The 17,045-nt window shown below is 55.3% G+C and overlaps 1 protein-coding gene across 1 annotated transcript in view; it reads left to right on the forward strand.

Annotated features, from left to right (window-relative positions):
- Positions 1-17,045, forward strand: part of ARHGEF17 (Rho guanine nucleotide exchange factor (GEF) 17) — a 56,393-nt gene that overhangs the window by 4,172 nt on the left and 35,176 nt on the right. The window contains exon 3 of the mRNA XM_009891005.1: positions 46-274. Coding sequence (XP_009889307.1) covers positions 46-274 — 229 coding nt within the window. The remainder of the gene's footprint in view (positions 1-45; positions 275-17,045) is intronic.

Below are 17,045 nucleotides of genomic sequence, written 5' to 3' on the forward strand. Positions count from 1 at the left end.
CCCACCCCCCCCCCCGGAGCCGCTTGTCCCCTCTGGCCCCCACAGCCACCTCCCTGTGCCGGCTGCTGGCCGCTCACCCGGCAAATCCTTCCCGACCCTCCAGCCTCCTTCACTGGAGGATGTCACCAAACGGTACATGCTGGCCCTCAACTCAGGTGATGCGTCCCCTGGTCCTGGGGATGGACCCCGTTCTCCGCCTGCTGCCCCACCGCCCCGGCTGCCTCGGTGCCCACGGCCACCCGACGAACACGGCCCCAGGACCAAGCCACAGGTGGTAAGTGCCCATCCATCCTAAAACCACCTTTGTTTCATGGGGTACATGACCTCTCCAAAGCATTGGTGGCTTTGGGAGTCCCTCGCTGGGGACAAGTTGCCAAGTTGCGGATGTGCTGCCGGATGGCCAAGAGCTTTCCCAGCCCTTTCCGGCTCTCCCAGGGGGATGAGCTCTTGTTTGTAAGAGTGACCCCCCCAGTAAAAAGGCGACTTTTGGGTGGGAAGAAGCAGTTCTCAGGTTAAATAGCACCAAATTTTGGCGGAAGGTGGTTTTATAGATTTTTATATGCTGTATTTATGTACAGCATCTCCCGGCAATGCTATATAAGGTCCTCTGGTAAATGGGTGTGCTCTTGGCCAGCCCGAAGATGCTGGACCAAAAAATTGCCTTTTCCTTGGTGGGGAGGGCTTAAATGGGATTCCCCATGTCATACCCCTTATTGAGCAAACTGGCATTTTCCCTCCCAAAAAGTCGCCGTCCCTCTGCCCCAGGACGATGGCCTTTGCTGTGCCGGTGGCGTGGGAAAAAGGGGGAAGAATATTCTTGTGCATTCACTGACTGTTTTATCAATGGGTAAAGTTTTATCCTGTCCGTGGAAGAATTAATGCTACTCGGGGATGCAAAGGTGGTTTGCCCCCGCCAAAGCGCGCGGTCGCATGCTTTGGGGTCTTTCCTGGGGTGGGTTTTCGGCATCGCTGGCCCCTTGGCTGTTGTTTGGAGATGGACTTGGGTTCCCATCGCTCCGGGTGTTTGTGCCGGGAAGCGCTTGGAAGCGCCACCTCCTCCTGCGGCACAGCAGTGCCGGCACCCACGGGGCTTTTAATAGCTCCGGGCAAAGCCCAGAAATACCCGTTCCCGCGGGGGATGAGCCGAGAGCTCGCGGGAATGGGGCTGGCAGGGCTCTCTCGCCCTGTTTCGATGCCGGTTCAAGAGGACGGGCTGGACCGTTCCCTTCCAACAGCCGCCGGCAGCCAAGCGTGAAGTCCCCGAGGCTGAGCCCGGCAGTGTAACCCTTGCTGGCCGGGGCAGAACCACATGAAGCAGGGTTGTTTTTTTTTTTGCACTCTCCCGAAATCCAGATCCCTACAGCATCATTCCCCTCAAGATATCCTCTTGGGGTCAGGCATCCCTGCAGCATCTTCCCCCGAGATATTCTTCCTGGGGTCCAGCATCCCCACAGCGTTATTGCTTGAAGATACTGTCTTGGGGTCTGGCATCCCCACAGCATCATTACTCCAAGATATTCTCCTGGGGTCCCTCATCCCTGCAGCATCCTCCCCCCAAGATATTCTCATGGGATCCATCATCCCTGCATCATCCCCCCCAAATACTCTCTTGGGGTCTGACATCCCCAGAGCATTATTACTCCCAGATATTCTCCTGGGGTCCAGCATCCCTTGCAGGATCTTCCCCCCAAGATATTCTTATGGGATCCAGCATCCCTGCAGCATCATTCCCTCAACCTATTCTCCTGGGGGTCCTCTGCGCCCCATCCATCTCCTTCTCCAGCTGTTGTCCCCATTGCCAAACAACAGCCGTTGGTGGCCGAGAATGGGGACCTCTTGGCTCCCACATAAAACATCCTTGGAAATAAATTTGGGGGATTTTTTGCAGGCTTTTTGCCCAATGTACCAGTATAGAGCGAGGTGCTTGTCCTCTCCGATCTCGGGGTGAAAAGTGCTATTGAATCATCAAGCGTTTACAATTAAGCGGGGTAATGAGGAGCATCCCGGGGCTGTGGCTGGCAACGCCCTGGGGATATCGGTGGGTCCCCAAGGCAAGGCAGTGTACCCAGCAGCATTTCTTTATAAAGAAATAGCTCTTACTGAATTATTAATATGTTAAGTTTATATAATATAGGGTTTATGTTAATAATTTATAAAGAGATATTTCTTATTCAGGCAGCTTCCTGCAGTGCCCCACGGGATGGTGCCCACCCCATGACAGCCCCAGTACCAGGGATGCTCTGCTGACCCCGCACCCTGGTACGCCCCCCAATCCTGGTCACTTTGGGATCATTTCAAGTGGATTTTTACCAACTCCAGCACTGGGCTCTGGCAACTGAGAACCCAGTTTGGCCAAGCATCACCTCGGGGACATGGGCCACCCTACAGGGCCGGACCCTGGGGATGCTGCTCCTCACCTTGCTTGAACCCGTCAGCCTCGGCAAAGAGGGTGCGAATTTTCCCTTTTAAGGGCAACGCCGCAGCTGTATCTTCAAATCTCTCTCCTGCCTTTGAATTTCTTTGTGCTGCAGCCATAACATAACTGAAACCAGGATTTTTTTATTTCTCTTTTTGATTTATTGGGAGTTGCTTTAATTATAGGCGAGAGCATCGAGGACCGGATATAACTTGGCACCGGGATGGCTGGCTGGGAGTGGAGATTTACGTGTTCCCTGACCAACAGCGAAGAAATAAGCTTTATTTTTTATTTCCCCTCTCCCCACTTCCTAACTCAGTGGAGAGGGCCGGCGTCACGAGGTCAATCATCTCCTCGGGGAAGCGGTCATCGCTGCTTGGGGATTTTGGGGTGTTGGAGCTTCTGTCCTGCACCACAGTGATGATCCGTCTGTCCCGGGGTCCGTCTCCAGCCGGTGATGCTGGGAAGGGATTAATAATGGGGTCCAGCATCCCTGCAGCATCATTCCCCTGAGATATTCCCCTGGGGTCCAGCATCCCTGCAGCATCGTTCCCCCAAGACGTTCCTCTGGGGACCAGCATCCCCCGCAGCATCATTCTCCCAAGGTATTTTCCCAACCCCCATGGTTTGGGGGTGGCTTTGGCGGAGGTGAACACTGCTCTGTCGGCTGTTTGCTGGGTTCGGCTGCCCAGCATGTCCCGGCTGGGAGAGGTAACGTGCTGTTCTCCCTCGGCGGCAGGACTGTTTGTCCTGGGCGCTTTCCAGCGATCCTCCATGGGGCTGGAGCCGGCCAAGCCGTCCTGGGTGCAGAAGAGCTCCTTCACCCTGTGTCTGATGCCGGGCACGAGGTTTTTAATTCCCCATGAGCCGTTAGCAGCACGTACCACTCCAGCGCACGGCGCGGGGGGCACTGCAAGAAAGGATGCTTTCAAGAAAACAAGAAAAAAATACCCCCAAAAAACTCAAGACAGGGAAGTTTTTCTGCCTCCAGCATCCCATGAGCCGCTGGGATGGGCAGCACAGGTATGCACACCCATGCACGCGTGTGCAGCAGCCCGTCACCAAGCAAGGGTGCTTTTGGGGTTCATTTAGTGTTCATTCGGGGTGGATTTGGGGTCCATTTGCTGCTCGGGGAAGGTATGAGCAGGATGCCAGGCTGGCAACCCCTTGCATCTTTCTTTTCCCTGTGTCCGATTCCAGCACAGGATGGAAAATTAGGTATGCTCGCTGCCATGCTCTGTTTGTTGACTTAGCAGCAGTCGGATTAAACAGGAAAATATTGATTTAAATATAGCACCTCGCGGGAGCGGAGGAGTCGTGGGAACGCGGCCCCCGGTGCCCCGGCCGCTGCCTTCCCCACCTGCTGCTCCCCGAGTGGGGTGATCGCACCCTGAAAAAGTCATCGGGGATGGAGGGGGATCCCCGGAGGGAACCATCGGGGTCATGTTCCCAGGGACGCTTGCGTAAAAAACCCCCATCCCTCCCGAGCATCCTTCCTCTGAGCTCACCCCAGCTTGGCTCATTCTCTTTGGCGACAGCTCGAGCGCCGGACCTGTGCACTGGCCATATATTCTTTGGCAAAAGTTTGGCATCATTGGACCTGTTTATCCCTCCGTTCCCTTTCCATAAATCTCCATAGAAACCAGGTTTTGGGCCACGACTGGGAGTTTTCTCATTTTTCCGCATTACTGGAAATCTATAATTAAAGCCGTTGCGGGGGGGGAGGATGGGGATGGGTAAATCTTGGCTTTCCTCTCCCAGGGCCTGCGCCGATGGTTTGCCAGGTTTTTGCTTCCCTGGCTCCGCCGTGCTTGGTGAAATGTTGGGGTGGGGGGGAAACTGAGGCACGCAGAGCCCCTGCTGCCTTTTGGAGGGACGTTGGACATGAGATGGAGCCAGCAGAAGTTGGCTGGCATCAGGGGGACCCATAGGTGATGCTACCTGTCAGTGGGATGGACCAACACTGGGACCACCGGCACGGGGCCAAGCAACACCCAAGAGTCAAGAAATCCCCTGCACTCTGCCCATTTTTGCCCCTTTTCTTCCCCAGTGTAAAAATCCCCTGAACGCTTCCCATTTCTGCCCCTTTCATTCCCCAATGCCAAAATCCCCTTAACTCTGCCCATTTTTTACTCTTCCCTTCCCCGCTGCCAGAATCCTCTTAAATCTGCACATCTTTGCGCCTTCCCTTGTGCCAAAATCTCCCTAACTTTGACCATTTTTGCCTCTTCCTTTGTGCCAAAATCCACTTACCTCTGCCTATTTTTGCCCCTTCCCTTGTGCCAAAATACCCTTAACTCTGCCCACTTTTCACTCTTCCTTTCCCCACTGCCGAAATCCTCTTAAATCTGCCCATTTTTGCCTTTTCCCTTCCCTGGTGCCAAAATCCCCTTAACTCTGCCCATTTTTGTGCCTTCCCTTGTGCCAAAGTCCCCTTAACTCTGCCTATTTTTCCCCCTTCCCTTGTGCCAAAATCCCCTTAACTCTGCCCGCTTTTCACTCTTCCTTTCCCCATGGCTCGAATCCTCTTAATTCTGCCCATTTTGGCCCTTCTCTTGTGCCAAAATCCCCTTAACTTTGCCTATTTTTTACTCTTACCTGGTGCCAAAATCCCTTAACTCTGCCCATTTTTGCCCCTTCCCTTGTGCCAAAATCCCCTTAACTTTGCCCATTTTTTATTCTTCCCTTGTGCCAAAACCCCCTTAACTCTGCCCATTTTTGTGCCTTCCCTGGTGCCAAAATCCCCTTAACTCTTCCCGGTTTTGCCTCGTCCCCTCTACAAGGGTTTTGAACTCCCTTGGGTGATGTGTATGGTGTCACCCAGAGCCACCTCCCTTGCTTCTTGTCCCTTGTCCCTGCTGCCTGCCCCCGCTCTAATTAAAATCCTCTAATTAATTAGGCAGCAAACTCCCAACAGAGGGGATGGACCAGCCGGGATACACATCCTTTGAGCCCGAACTCCCCAGGGGAGCACCCCATGGATGGGGGGTGCCTTGTGAGGGTGGCGGTGGGGCAGGATGCGGCCCCGCAGCGAGAGGGTTAGCGCTGGGCTGAGCTCGGGGCCGGGGGCCGGCCTTGGCCAGCGGCCGCCTGGCCCAAAGGTCAGGCTCTTGGCAGGACGCCGGGGCTGCAGCGAGGGCAGGAGGCTGGCACGGACTCGGCGGGACCTCCGCTTCCAGCCAGCGGAGAAACCCATGGCCCCGCGTGGGTGCTGGGGTGCACGGACAGGGGTGTATAGAGGGGTCCCTGGTGCAGGGGTGAGTGTGCAAGGGTGTGTGGAGAGGTCCCTGGTATAGAGGTGAGCGTGCAAGGGTGTATGGAGAGGTCCCTGGTGCAGGGGTGAGTGTGCAAGGGTGTATGGAGAGTTCCCTGGTATAGAGATGAGTGTGCAAGGGTGTATGGAGAGGTCCCTGGTGCAGGGGTGAGGGTGCAAGGGTGTATGGAGAGGTTCCTGGTACAGGGGTGAGTGTGCAAGGGTGTATGGAAAGGTTCCTGGTACAGAGGTGAGCATGCAAGGGTGTATGGAGAGGTCCCTTGTGCAGGGGTGAGCGTGCAAGGGTGCACGGAAAGGTTCCTGGTAGAGAGGTGAACATGAAAGGGTGCATGGAGATGCCCCTGGTGCAGGCGTGAGTGTGCAAGGGTGTATGGAGAGGTCCCTGGTATAGAGGTGAGTGTGCAAGGGTGTATGCAGAGGTCCCCGGTGCAGGGGTGAGTGTGCAAGGGTGTATGGAGATGCCCCCGGTCCAGGGGTGAGCGTGCAAGTGTGTATGGAAAGGTCCACGGTACAGGGATGAGCATGCAAGGGTGTATGGAGGTGTCCCCGGTGCAGGGGTGCGTGTGCAAGGGTGTATGGTGAGGTCCCTGGTCCAGCAGTGCGCGTGCAAGGGTGTATGGAGAGGTCTGCAGTGCCGGGGTGAGTGTGCAAGAGTGTATGGAGATGTCCTTGGTGCAGGGGTGAGCGTACAAGGGTGCACGGAAATGTTCCTGGTAGAGAGGTGAGCATGAAAGGTGTATGGAGATGCCCCTGGTCCAGGGGTGAGTGTGCAAGAGTGTATGGAGAGGTCCACGGTACAGGGATGAGCATGCAAGGTTGTATGGAGGTGTCCCTGGTGCAGGCGTGAGTGTGCAAGGGTGTATGGAGAGGTCCCCGGTGCAGGGGTGAGCGTGCAAGGGTGTATGGAGAAGTCCACGGTCCAGGGGTGAGCGTGCAAGGGTGTATGGAGAGGTCCATGGTGTAGGGGTGAGGGTGCAAGGGCATATGGAGAGGTTTCTGGTACAGAGGTGAGCGTGCAAGGGTGTATGGAAAGGTCCCTGGTATAGAGGTGAGTGTGCAAGGGTATATAGAGATGTCCCCAGTGCAGGGGTGAGCGTGCAAGGGTGTATGGAGAGGTCCATGGTGTAGGGGTGAGGGTGCAAGGGCATATGGAGAGGTTTCTGGTACAGAGGTGAGCGTGCAAGGGTGTATGGAAAGGTCCCTGGTATAGAGGTGAGTGTGCAAGGGTATATAGAGATGTCCCCAGTGCAGGGGTGAGCGTGCAAGGGTGTATGGAGAGGTCCATGGTGTAGGGGTGAGGGTGCAAGGGCATATGGAGAGGTTTCTGGTACAGAGGTGAGCGTGCAAGGGTGTATGGAAAGGTCCCTGGTATAGAGGTGAGTGTGCAAGGGTATATAGAGATGTCCCCAGTGCAGGGGTGAGCGTGCAAGGGTGTATGGAGAGGTCCATGGTGTAGGGGTGAGGGTGCAAGGGCATATGGAGAGGTTTCTGGTACAGAGGTGAGCGTGCAAGGGTGTATGGAAAGGTCCCTGGTATAGAGGTGAGTGTGCAAGGGTATATAGAGATGTCCCCAGTGCAGGGGTGAGCGTGCAAGGGTGTATGGAGAGGTCCATGGTGTAGGGGTGAGGGTGCAAGGGCATATGGAGAGGTTTCTGGTACAGAGGTGAGCGTGCAAGGGTGTATGGAAAGGTCCCTGGTATAGAGGTGAGTGTGCAAGGGTATATAGAGATGTCCCCAGTGCAGGGGTGAGCGTGCAAGGGTGTATGGAGAGGTCCATGGTGTAGGGGTGAGGGTGCAAGGGCATATGGAGAGGTTTCTGGTACAGAGGTGAGCGTGCAAGGGTGTATGGAAAGGTCCCTGGTATAGAGGTGAGTGTGCAAGGGTATATAGAGATGTCCCCAGTGCAGGGGTGAGCGTGCAAGGGTGTATGGAGAGGTCCATGGTGTAGGGGTGAGGGTGCAAGGGCATATGGAGAGGTTTCTGGTACAGAGGTGAGCGTGCAAGGGTGTATGGAAAGGTCCCTGGTATAGAGGTGAGTGTGCAAGGGTATATAGAGATGTCCCCAGTGCAGGGGTGAGCGTGCAAGGGTGTATGGAGAGGTCCATGGTGTAGGGGTGAGGGTGCAAGGGCATATGGAGAGGTTTCTGGTACAGAGGTGAGCGTGCAAGGGTGTATGGAAAGGTCCCTGGTATAGAGGTGAGTGTGCAAGGGTATATAGAGATGTCCCCAGTGCAGGGGTGAGCGTGCAAGGGTGTATGGAGAGGTCCATGGTGTAGGGGTGAGGGTGCAAGGGCATATGGAGAGGTTTCTGGTACAGAGGTGAGCGTGCAAGGGTGTATGGAAAGGTCCCTGGTATAGAGGTGAGTGTGCAAGGGTATATAGAGATGTCCCCAGTGCAGGGGTGAGCGTGCAAGGGTGTATGGAGAGGTCCATGGTGTAGGGGTGAGGGTGCAAGGGCATATGGAGAGGTTTCTGGTACAGAGGTGAGCGTGCAAGGGTGTATGGAAAGGTCCCTGGTATAGAGGTGAGTGTGCAAGGGTATATAGAGATGTCCCCAGTGCAGGGGTGAGCGTGCAAGGGTGTATGGAGAGGTCCATGGTGTAGGGGTGAGGGTGCAAGGGCATATGGAGAGGTTTCTGGTACAGAGGTGAGCGTGCAAGGGTGTATGGAAAGGTCCCTGGTATAGAGGTGAGTGTGCAAGGGTATATAGAGATGTCCCCAGTGCAGGGGTGAGCGTGCAAGGGTGTATGGAGAGGTCCATGGTGTAGGGGTGAGGGTGCAAGGGCATATGGAGAGGTTTCTGGTACAGAGGTGAGCGTGCAAGGGTGTATGGAAAGGTCCCTGGTATAGAGGTGAGTGTGCAAGGGTATATAGAGATGTCCCCAGTGCAGGGGTGAGCGTGCAAGGGTGTATGGAGAGGTCCATGGTGTAGGGGTGAGGGTGCAAGGGCATATGGAGAGGTTTCTGGTACAGAGGTGAGCGTGCAAGGGTGTATGGAAAGGTCCCTGGTATAGAGGTGAGTGTGCAAGGGTATATAGAGATGTCCCCAGTGCAGGGGTGAGCGTGCAAGGGTGTATGGAGAGGTCCATGGTGTAGGGGTGAGGGTGCAAGGGCATATGGAGAGGTTTCTGGTACAGAGGTGAGCGTGCAAGGGTGTATGGAAAGGTCCCTGGTATAGAGGTGAGTGTGCAAGGGTATATAGAGATGTCCCCAGTGCAGGGGTGAGCGTGCAAGGGTGTATGGAGAGGTCCATGGTGTAGGGGTGAGGGTGCAAGGGCATATGGAGAGGTTTCTGGTACAGAGGTGAGCGTGCAAGGGTGTATGGAAAGGTCCCTGGTATAGAGGTGAGTGTGCAAGGGTATATAGAGATGTCCCCAGTGCAGGGGTGAGCGTGCAAGGGTGTATGGAGAGGTCCATGGTGTAGGGGTGAGGGTGCAAGGGCATATGGAGAGGTTTCTGGTACAGAGGTGAGCGTGCAAGGGTGTATGGAAAGGTCCCTGGTATAGAGGTGAGTGTGCAAGGGTATATAGAGATGTCCCCAGTGCAGGGGTGAGCGTGCAAGGGTGTATGGAGAGGTCCATGGTGTAGGGGTGAGGGTGCAAGGGCATATGGAGAGGTTTCTGGTACAGAGGTGAGCGTGCAAGGGTGTATGGAAAGGTCCCTGGTATAGAGGTGAGTGTGCAAGGGTATATAGAGATGTCCCCAGTGCAGGGGTGAGCGTGCAAGGGTGTATGGAGAGGTCCATGGTGTAGGGGTGAGGGTGCAAGGGCATATGGAGAGGTTTCTGGTACAGAGGTGAGCGTGCAAGGGTGTATGGAAAGGTCCCTGGTATAGAGGTGAGTGTGCAAGGGTATATAGAGATGTCCCCAGTGCAGGGGTGAGCGTGCAAGGGTGTATGGAGAGGTCCATGGTGTAGGGGTGAGGGTGCAAGGGCATATGGAGAGGTTTCTGGTACAGAGGTGAGCGTGCAAGGGTGTATGGAAAGGTCCCTGGTATAGAGGTGAGTGTGCAAGGGTATATAGAGATGTCCCCAGTGCAGGGGTGAGCGTGCAAGGGTGTATGGAGAGGTCCATGGTGTAGGGGTGAGGGTGCAAGGGCATATGGAGAGGTTTCTGGTACAGAGGTGAGCGTGCAAGGGTGTATGGAAAGGTCCCTGGTATAGAGGTGAGTGTGCAAGGGTATATAGAGATGTCCCCAGTGCAGGGGTGAGCGTGCAAGGGTGTATGGAGAGGTCCATGGTGTAGGGGTGAGGGTGCAAGGGCATATGGAGAGGTTTCTGGTACAGAGGTGAGCGTGCAAGGGTGTATGGAAAGGTCCCTGGTATAGAGGTGAGTGTGCAAGGGTATATAGAGATGTCCCCAGTGCAGGGGTGAGCGTGCAAGGGTGTATGGAGAGGTCCATGGTGTAGGGGTGAGGGTGCAAGGGCATATGGAGAGGTTTCTGGTACAGAGGTGAGCGTGCAAGGGTGTATGGAAAGGTCCCTGGTATAGAGGTGAGTGTGCAAGGGTATATAGAGATGTCCCCAGTGCAGGGGTGAGCGTGCAAGGGTGTATGGAGAGGTCCATGGTGTAGGGGTGAGGGTGCAAGGGCATATGGAGAGGTTTCTGGTACAGAGGTGAGCGTGCAAGGGTGTATGGAAAGGTCCCTGGTATAGAGGTGAGTGTGCAAGGGTATATAGAGATGTCCCCAGTGCAGGGGTGAGCGTGCAAGGGTGTATGGAGAGGTCCATGGTGTAGGGGTGAGGGTGCAAGGGCATATGGAGAGGTTTCTGGTACAGAGGTGAGCGTGCAAGGGTGTATGGAAAGGTCCCTGGTATAGAGGTGAGTGTGCAAGGGTATATAGAGATGTCCCCAGTGCAGGGGTGAGCGTGCAAGGGTGTATGGAGAGGTCCATGGTGTAGGGGTGAGGGTGCAAGGGCATATGGAGAGGTTTCTGGTACAGAGGTGAGCGTGCAAGGGTGTATGGAAAGGTCCCTGGTATAGAGGTGAGTGTGCAAGGGTATATAGAGATGTCCCCAGTGCAGGGGTGAGCGTGCAAGGGTGTATGGAGAGGTCCATGGTGTAGGGGTGAGGGTGCAAGGGCATATGGAGAGGTTTCTGGTACAGAGGTGAGCGTGCAAGGGTGTATGGAAAGGTCCCTGGTATAGAGGTGAGTGTGCAAGGGTATATAGAGATGTCCCCAGTGCAGGGGTGAGCGTGCAAGGGTGTATGGAGAGGTCCATGGTGTAGGGGTGAGGGTGCAAGGGCATATGGAGAGGTTTCTGGTACAGAGGTGAGCGTGCAAGGGTGTATGGAAAGGTCCCTGGTATAGAGGTGAGTGTGCAAGGGTATATAGAGATGTCCCCAGTGCAGGGGTGAGCGTGCAAGGGTGTATGGAGAGGTCCATGGTGTAGGGGTGAGGGTGCAAGGGCATATGGAGAGGTTTCTGGTACAGAGGTGAGCGTGCAAGGGTGTATGGAAAGGTCCCTGGTATAGAGGTGAGTGTGCAAGGGTATATAGAGATGTCCCCAGTGCAGGGGTGAGCGTGCAAGGGTGTATGGAGAGGTCCATGGTGTAGGGGTGAGGGTGCAAGGGCATATGGAGAGGTTTCTGGTACAGAGGTGAGCGTGCAAGGGTGTATGGAAAGGTCCCTGGTATAGAGGTGAGTGTGCAAGGGTATATAGAGATGTCCCCAGTGCAGGGGTGAGCGTGCAAGGGTGTATGGAGAGGTCCATGGTGTAGGGGTGAGGGTGCAAGGGCATATGGAGAGGTTTCTGGTACAGAGGTGAGCGTGCAAGGGTGTATGGAAAGGTCCCTGGTATAGAGGTGAGTGTGCAAGGGTATATAGAGATGTCCCCAGTGCAGGGGTGAGCGTGCAAGGGTGTATGGAGAGGTCCATGGTGTAGGGGTGAGGGTGCAAGGGCATATGGAGAGGTTTCTGGTACAGAGGTGAGCGTGCAAGGGTGTATGGAAAGGTCCCTGGTATAGAGGTGAGTGTGCAAGGGTATATAGAGATGTCCCCAGTGCAGGGGTGAGCGTGCAAGGGTGTATGGAGAGGTCCATGGTGTAGGGGTGAGGGTGCAAGGGCATATGGAGAGGTTTCTGGTACAGAGGTGAGCGTGCAAGGGTGTATGGAAAGGTCCCTGGTATAGAGGTGAGTGTGCAAGGGTATATAGAGATGTCCCCAGTGCAGGGGTGAGCGTGCAAGGGTGTATGGAGAGGTCCATGGTGTAGGGGTGAGGGTGCAAGGGCATATGGAGAGGTTTCTGGTACAGAGGTGAGCGTGCAAGGGTGTATGGAAAGGTCCCTGGTATAGAGGTGAGTGTGCAAGGGTATATAGAGATGTCCCCAGTGCAGGGGTGAGCGTGCAAGGGTGTATGGAGAGGTCCATGGTGTAGGGGTGAGGGTGCAAGGGCATATGGAGAGGTTTCTGGTACAGAGGTGAGCGTGCAAGGGTGTATGGAAAGGTCCCTGGTATAGAGGTGAGTGTGCAAGGGTATATAGAGATGTCCCCAGTGCAGGGGTGAGCGTGCAAGGGTGTATGGAGAGGTCCATGGTGTAGGGGTGAGGGTGCAAGGGCATATGGAGAGGTTTCTGGTACAGAGGTGAGCGTGCAAGGGTGTATGGAAAGGTCCCTGGTATAGAGGTGAGTGTGCAAGGGTATATAGAGATGTCCCCAGTGCAGGGGTGAGCGTGCAAGGGTGTATGGAGAGGTCCATGGTGTAGGGGTGAGGGTGCAAGGGCATATGGAGAGGTTTCTGGTACAGAGGTGAGCGTGCAAGGGTGTATGGAAAGGTCCCTGGTATAGAGGTGAGTGTGCAAGGGTATATAGAGATGTCCCCAGTGCAGGGGTGAGCGTGCAAGGGTGTATGGAGAGGTCCATGGTGTAGGGGTGAGGGTGCAAGGGCATATGGAGAGGTTTCTGGTACAGAGGTGAGCGTGCAAGGGTGTATGGAAAGGTCCCTGGTATAGAGGTGAGTGTGCAAGGGTATATAGAGATGTCCCCAGTGCAGGGGTGAGCGTGCAAGGGTGTATGGAGAGGTCCATGGTGTAGGGGTGAGGGTGCAAGGGCATATGGAGAGGTTTCTGGTACAGAGGTGAGCGTGCAAGGGTGTATGGAAAGGTCCCTGGTATAGAGGTGAGTGTGCAAGGGTATATAGAGATGTCCCCAGTGCAGGGGTGAGCGTGCAAGGGTGTATGGAGAGGTCCATGGTGTAGGGGTGAGGGTGCAAGGGCATATGGAGAGGTTTCTGGTACAGAGGTGAGCGTGCAAGGGTGTATGGAAAGGTCCCTGGTATAGAGGTGAGTGTGCAAGGGTATATAGAGATGTCCCCAGTGCAGGGGTGAGCGTGCAAGGGTGTATGGAGAGGTCCATGGTGTAGGGGTGAGGGTGCAAGGGCATATGGAGAGGTTTCTGGTACAGAGGTGAGCGTGCAAGGGTGTATGGAAAGGTCCCTGGTATAGAGGTGAGTGTGCAAGGGTATATAGAGATGTCCCCAGTGCAGGGGTGAGCGTGCAAGGGTGTATGGAGAGGTCCATGGTGTAGGGGTGAGGGTGCAAGGGCATATGGAGAGGTTTCTGGTACAGAGGTGAGCGTGCAAGGGTGTATGGAAAGGTCCCTGGTATAGAGGTGAGTGTGCAAGGGTATATAGAGATGTCCCCAGTGCAGGGGTGAGCGTGCAAGGGTGTATGGAGAGGTCCATGGTGTAGGGGTGAGGGTGCAAGGGCATATGGAGAGGTTTCTGGTACAGAGGTGAGCGTGCAAGGGTGTATGGAAAGGTCCCTGGTATAGAGGTGAGTGTGCAAGGGTATATAGAGATGTCCCCAGTGCAGGGGTGAGCGTGCAAGGGTGTATGGAGAGGTCCATGGTGTAGGGGTGAGGGTGCAAGGGCATATGGAGAGGTTTCTGGTACAGAGGTGAGCGTGCAAGGGTGTATGGAAAGGTCCCTGGTATAGAGGTGAGTGTGCAAGGGTATATAGAGATGTCCCCAGTGCAGGGGTGAGCGTGCAAGGGTGTATGGAGAGGTCCATGGTGTAGGGGTGAGGGTGCAAGGGCATATGGAGAGGTTTCTGGTACAGAGGTGAGCGTGCAAGGGTGTATGGAAAGGTCCCTGGTATAGAGGTGAGTGTGCAAGGGTATATAGAGATGTCCCCAGTGCAGGGGTGAGCGTGCAAGGGTGTATGGAGAGGTCCATGGTGTAGGGGTGAGGGTGCAAGGGCATATGGAGAGGTTTCTGGTACAGAGGTGAGCGTGCAAGGGTGTATGGAAAGGTCCCTGGTATAGAGGTGAGTGTGCAAGGGTATATAGAGATGTCCCCAGTGCAGGGGTGAGCGTGCAAGGGTGTATGGAGAGGTCCATGGTGTAGGGGTGAGGGTGCAAGGGCATATGGAGAGGTTTCTGGTACAGAGGTGAGCGTGCAAGGGTGTATGGAAAGGTCCCTGGTATAGAGGTGAGTGTGCAAGGGTATATAGAGATGTCCCCAGTGCAGGGGTGAGCGTGCAAGGGTGTATGGAGAGGTCCATGGTGTAGGGGTGAGGGTGCAAGGGCATATGGAGAGGTTTCTGGTACAGAGGTGAGCGTGCAAGGGTGTATGGAAAGGTCCCTGGTATAGAGGTGAGTGTGCAAGGGTATATAGAGATGTCCCCAGTGCAGGGGTGAGCGTGCAAGGGTGTATGGAGAGGTCCATGGTGTAGGGGTGAGGGTGCAAGGGCATATGGAGAGGTTTCTGGTACAGAGGTGAGCGTGCAAGGGTGTATGGAAAGGTCCCTGGTATAGAGGTGAGTGTGCAAGGGTATATAGAGATGTCCCCAGTGCAGGGGTGAGCGTGCAAGGGTGTATGGAGAGGTCCATGGTGTAGGGGTGAGGGTGCAAGGGCATATGGAGAGGTTTCTGGTACAGAGGTGAGCGTGCAAGGGTGTATGGAAAGGTCCCTGGTATAGAGGTGAGTGTGCAAGGGTATATAGAGATGTCCCCAGTGCAGGGGTGAGCGTGCAAGGGTGTATGGAGAGGTCCATGGTGTAGGGGTGAGGGTGCAAGGGCATATGGAGAGGTTTCTGGTACAGAGGTGAGCGTGCAAGGGTGTATGGAAAGGTCCCTGGTATAGAGGTGAGTGTGCAAGGGTATATAGAGATGTCCCCAGTGCAGGGGTGAGCGTGCAAGGGTGTATGGAGAGGTCCATGGTGTAGGGGTGAGGGTGCAAGGGCATATGGAGAGGTTTCTGGTACAGAGGTGAGCGTGCAAGGGTGTATGGAAAGGTCCCTGGTATAGAGGTGAGTGTGCAAGGGTATATAGAGATGTCCCCAGTGCAGGGGTGAGCGTGCAAGGGTGTATGGAGAGGTCCATGGTGTAGGGGTGAGGGTGCAAGGGCATATGGAGAGGTTTCTGGTACAGAGGTGAGCGTGCAAGGGTGTATGGAAAGGTCCCTGGTATAGAGGTGAGTGTGCAAGGGTATATAGAGATGTCCCCAGTGCAGGGGTGAGCGTGCAAGGGTGTATGGAGAGGTCCATGGTGTAGGGGTGAGGGTGCAAGGGCATATGGAGAGGTTTCTGGTACAGAGGTGAGCGTGCAAGGGTGTATGGAAAGGTCCCTGGTATAGAGGTGAGTGTGCAAGGGTATATAGAGATGTCCCCAGTGCAGGGGTGAGCGTGCAAGGGTGTATGGAGAGGTCCATGGTGTAGGGGTGAGGGTGCAAGGGCATATGGAGAGGTTTCTGGTACAGAGGTGAGCGTGCAAGGGTGTATGGAAAGGTCCCTGGTATAGAGGTGAGTGTGCAAGGGTATATAGAGATGTCCCCAGTGCAGGGGTGAGCGTGCAAGGGTGTATGGAGAGGTCCATGGTGTAGGGGTGAGGGTGCAAGGGCATATGGAGAGGTTTCTGGTACAGAGGTGAGCGTGCAAGGGTGTATGGAAAGGTCCCTGGTATAGAGGTGAGTGTGCAAGGGTATATAGAGATGTCCCCAGTGCAGGGGTGAGCGTGCAAGGGTGTATGGAGAGGTCCATGGTGTAGGGGTGAGGGTGCAAGGGCATATGGAGAGGTTTCTGGTACAGAGGTGAGCGTGCAAGGGTGTATGGAAAGGTCCCTGGTATAGAGGTGAGTGTGCAAGGGTATATAGAGATGTCCCCAGTGCAGGGGTGAGCGTGCAAGGGTGTATGGAGAGGTCCATGGTGTAGGGGTGAGGGTGCAAGGGCATATGGAGAGGTTTCTGGTACAGAGGTGAGCGTGCAAGGGTGTATGGAAAGGTCCCTGGTATAGAGGTGAGTGTGCAAGGGTATATAGAGATGTCCCCAGTGCAGGGGTGAGCGTGCAAGGGTGTATGGAGAGGTCCATGGTGTAGGGGTGAGGGTGCAAGGGCATATGGAGAGGTTTCTGGTACAGAGGTGAGCGTGCAAGGGTGTATGGAAAGGTCCCTGGTATAGAGGTGAGTGTGCAAGGGTATATAGAGATGTCCCCAGTGCAGGGGTGAGCGTGCAAGGGTGTATGGAGAGGTCCATGGTGTAGGGGTGAGGGTGCAAGGGCATATGGAGAGGTTTCTGGTACAGAGGTGAGCGTGCAAGGGTGTATGGAAAGGTCCCTGGTATAGAGGTGAGTGTGCAAGGGTATATAGAGATGTCCCCAGTGCAGGGGTGAGCGTGCAAGGGTGTATGGAGAGGTCCCTGGTGCAGGGGTGAGTGTGCAAGGGTGTATGGAGAGTTCCCTGGTATAGAGATGAGTGTGCAAGGGTGTATGGAGAGGTCCCTGGTGCAGGGGTGAGGGTGCAAGGGTGTATGGAGAGGTTCCTGGTACAGGGGTGAGTGTGCAAGAGTGTATGGAGATGTCCTTGGTGCAGGGGTGAGCGTACAAGGGTGCACGGAAATGTTCCTGGTAGAGAGGTGAGCATGAAAGGGTGTATGGAGATGCCCCTGGTCCAGGGGTGAGTGTGCAAGAGTGTATGGAGAGGTCCACGGTACAGGGATGAGCATGCAAGGTTGTATGGAGGTGTCCCTGGTGCAGGCGTGAGTGTGCAAGGGTGTATGGAGAGGTCCCTGGTATAGAGGTGAGTGTGCAAGGGTGTATGCAGAGGTCCCCGGTGCAGGGGTGAGTGTGCAAGGGTGTATGGAGAGGTCCCTGGTATAGAGGTGAGTGCGGTGCTGGGGTGAGTGTGCAAGAGTGTATGGAAATGTCCCTGGTGTAGGGGTGAGGGTGCAAGGTCGTATGGAGAGGTTTCTGGTACAGAGGTGAGCGTGCAAGGGTGTATGGAGAAGTCCACGGTCCAGGGGTGAGCGTGCAAGTGTGTATGGAAAGGTCCACGGTACAGGGATGAGCATGCAAGGGTGTATGGAGGTGTCCCCGGTGCAGGGGTGCGTGTGCAAGGGTGTATGGAGAGGTCCCCGGTCCAGG

Source organism: Charadrius vociferus, unplaced genomic scaffold (assembly GCF_000708025.1).
Source record: "Charadrius vociferus isolate BGI_N301 unplaced genomic scaffold, ASM70802v2 scaffold407, whole genome shotgun sequence".
NCBI lineage: Eukaryota > Metazoa > Chordata > Aves > Charadriiformes > Charadriidae > Charadrius > Charadrius vociferus.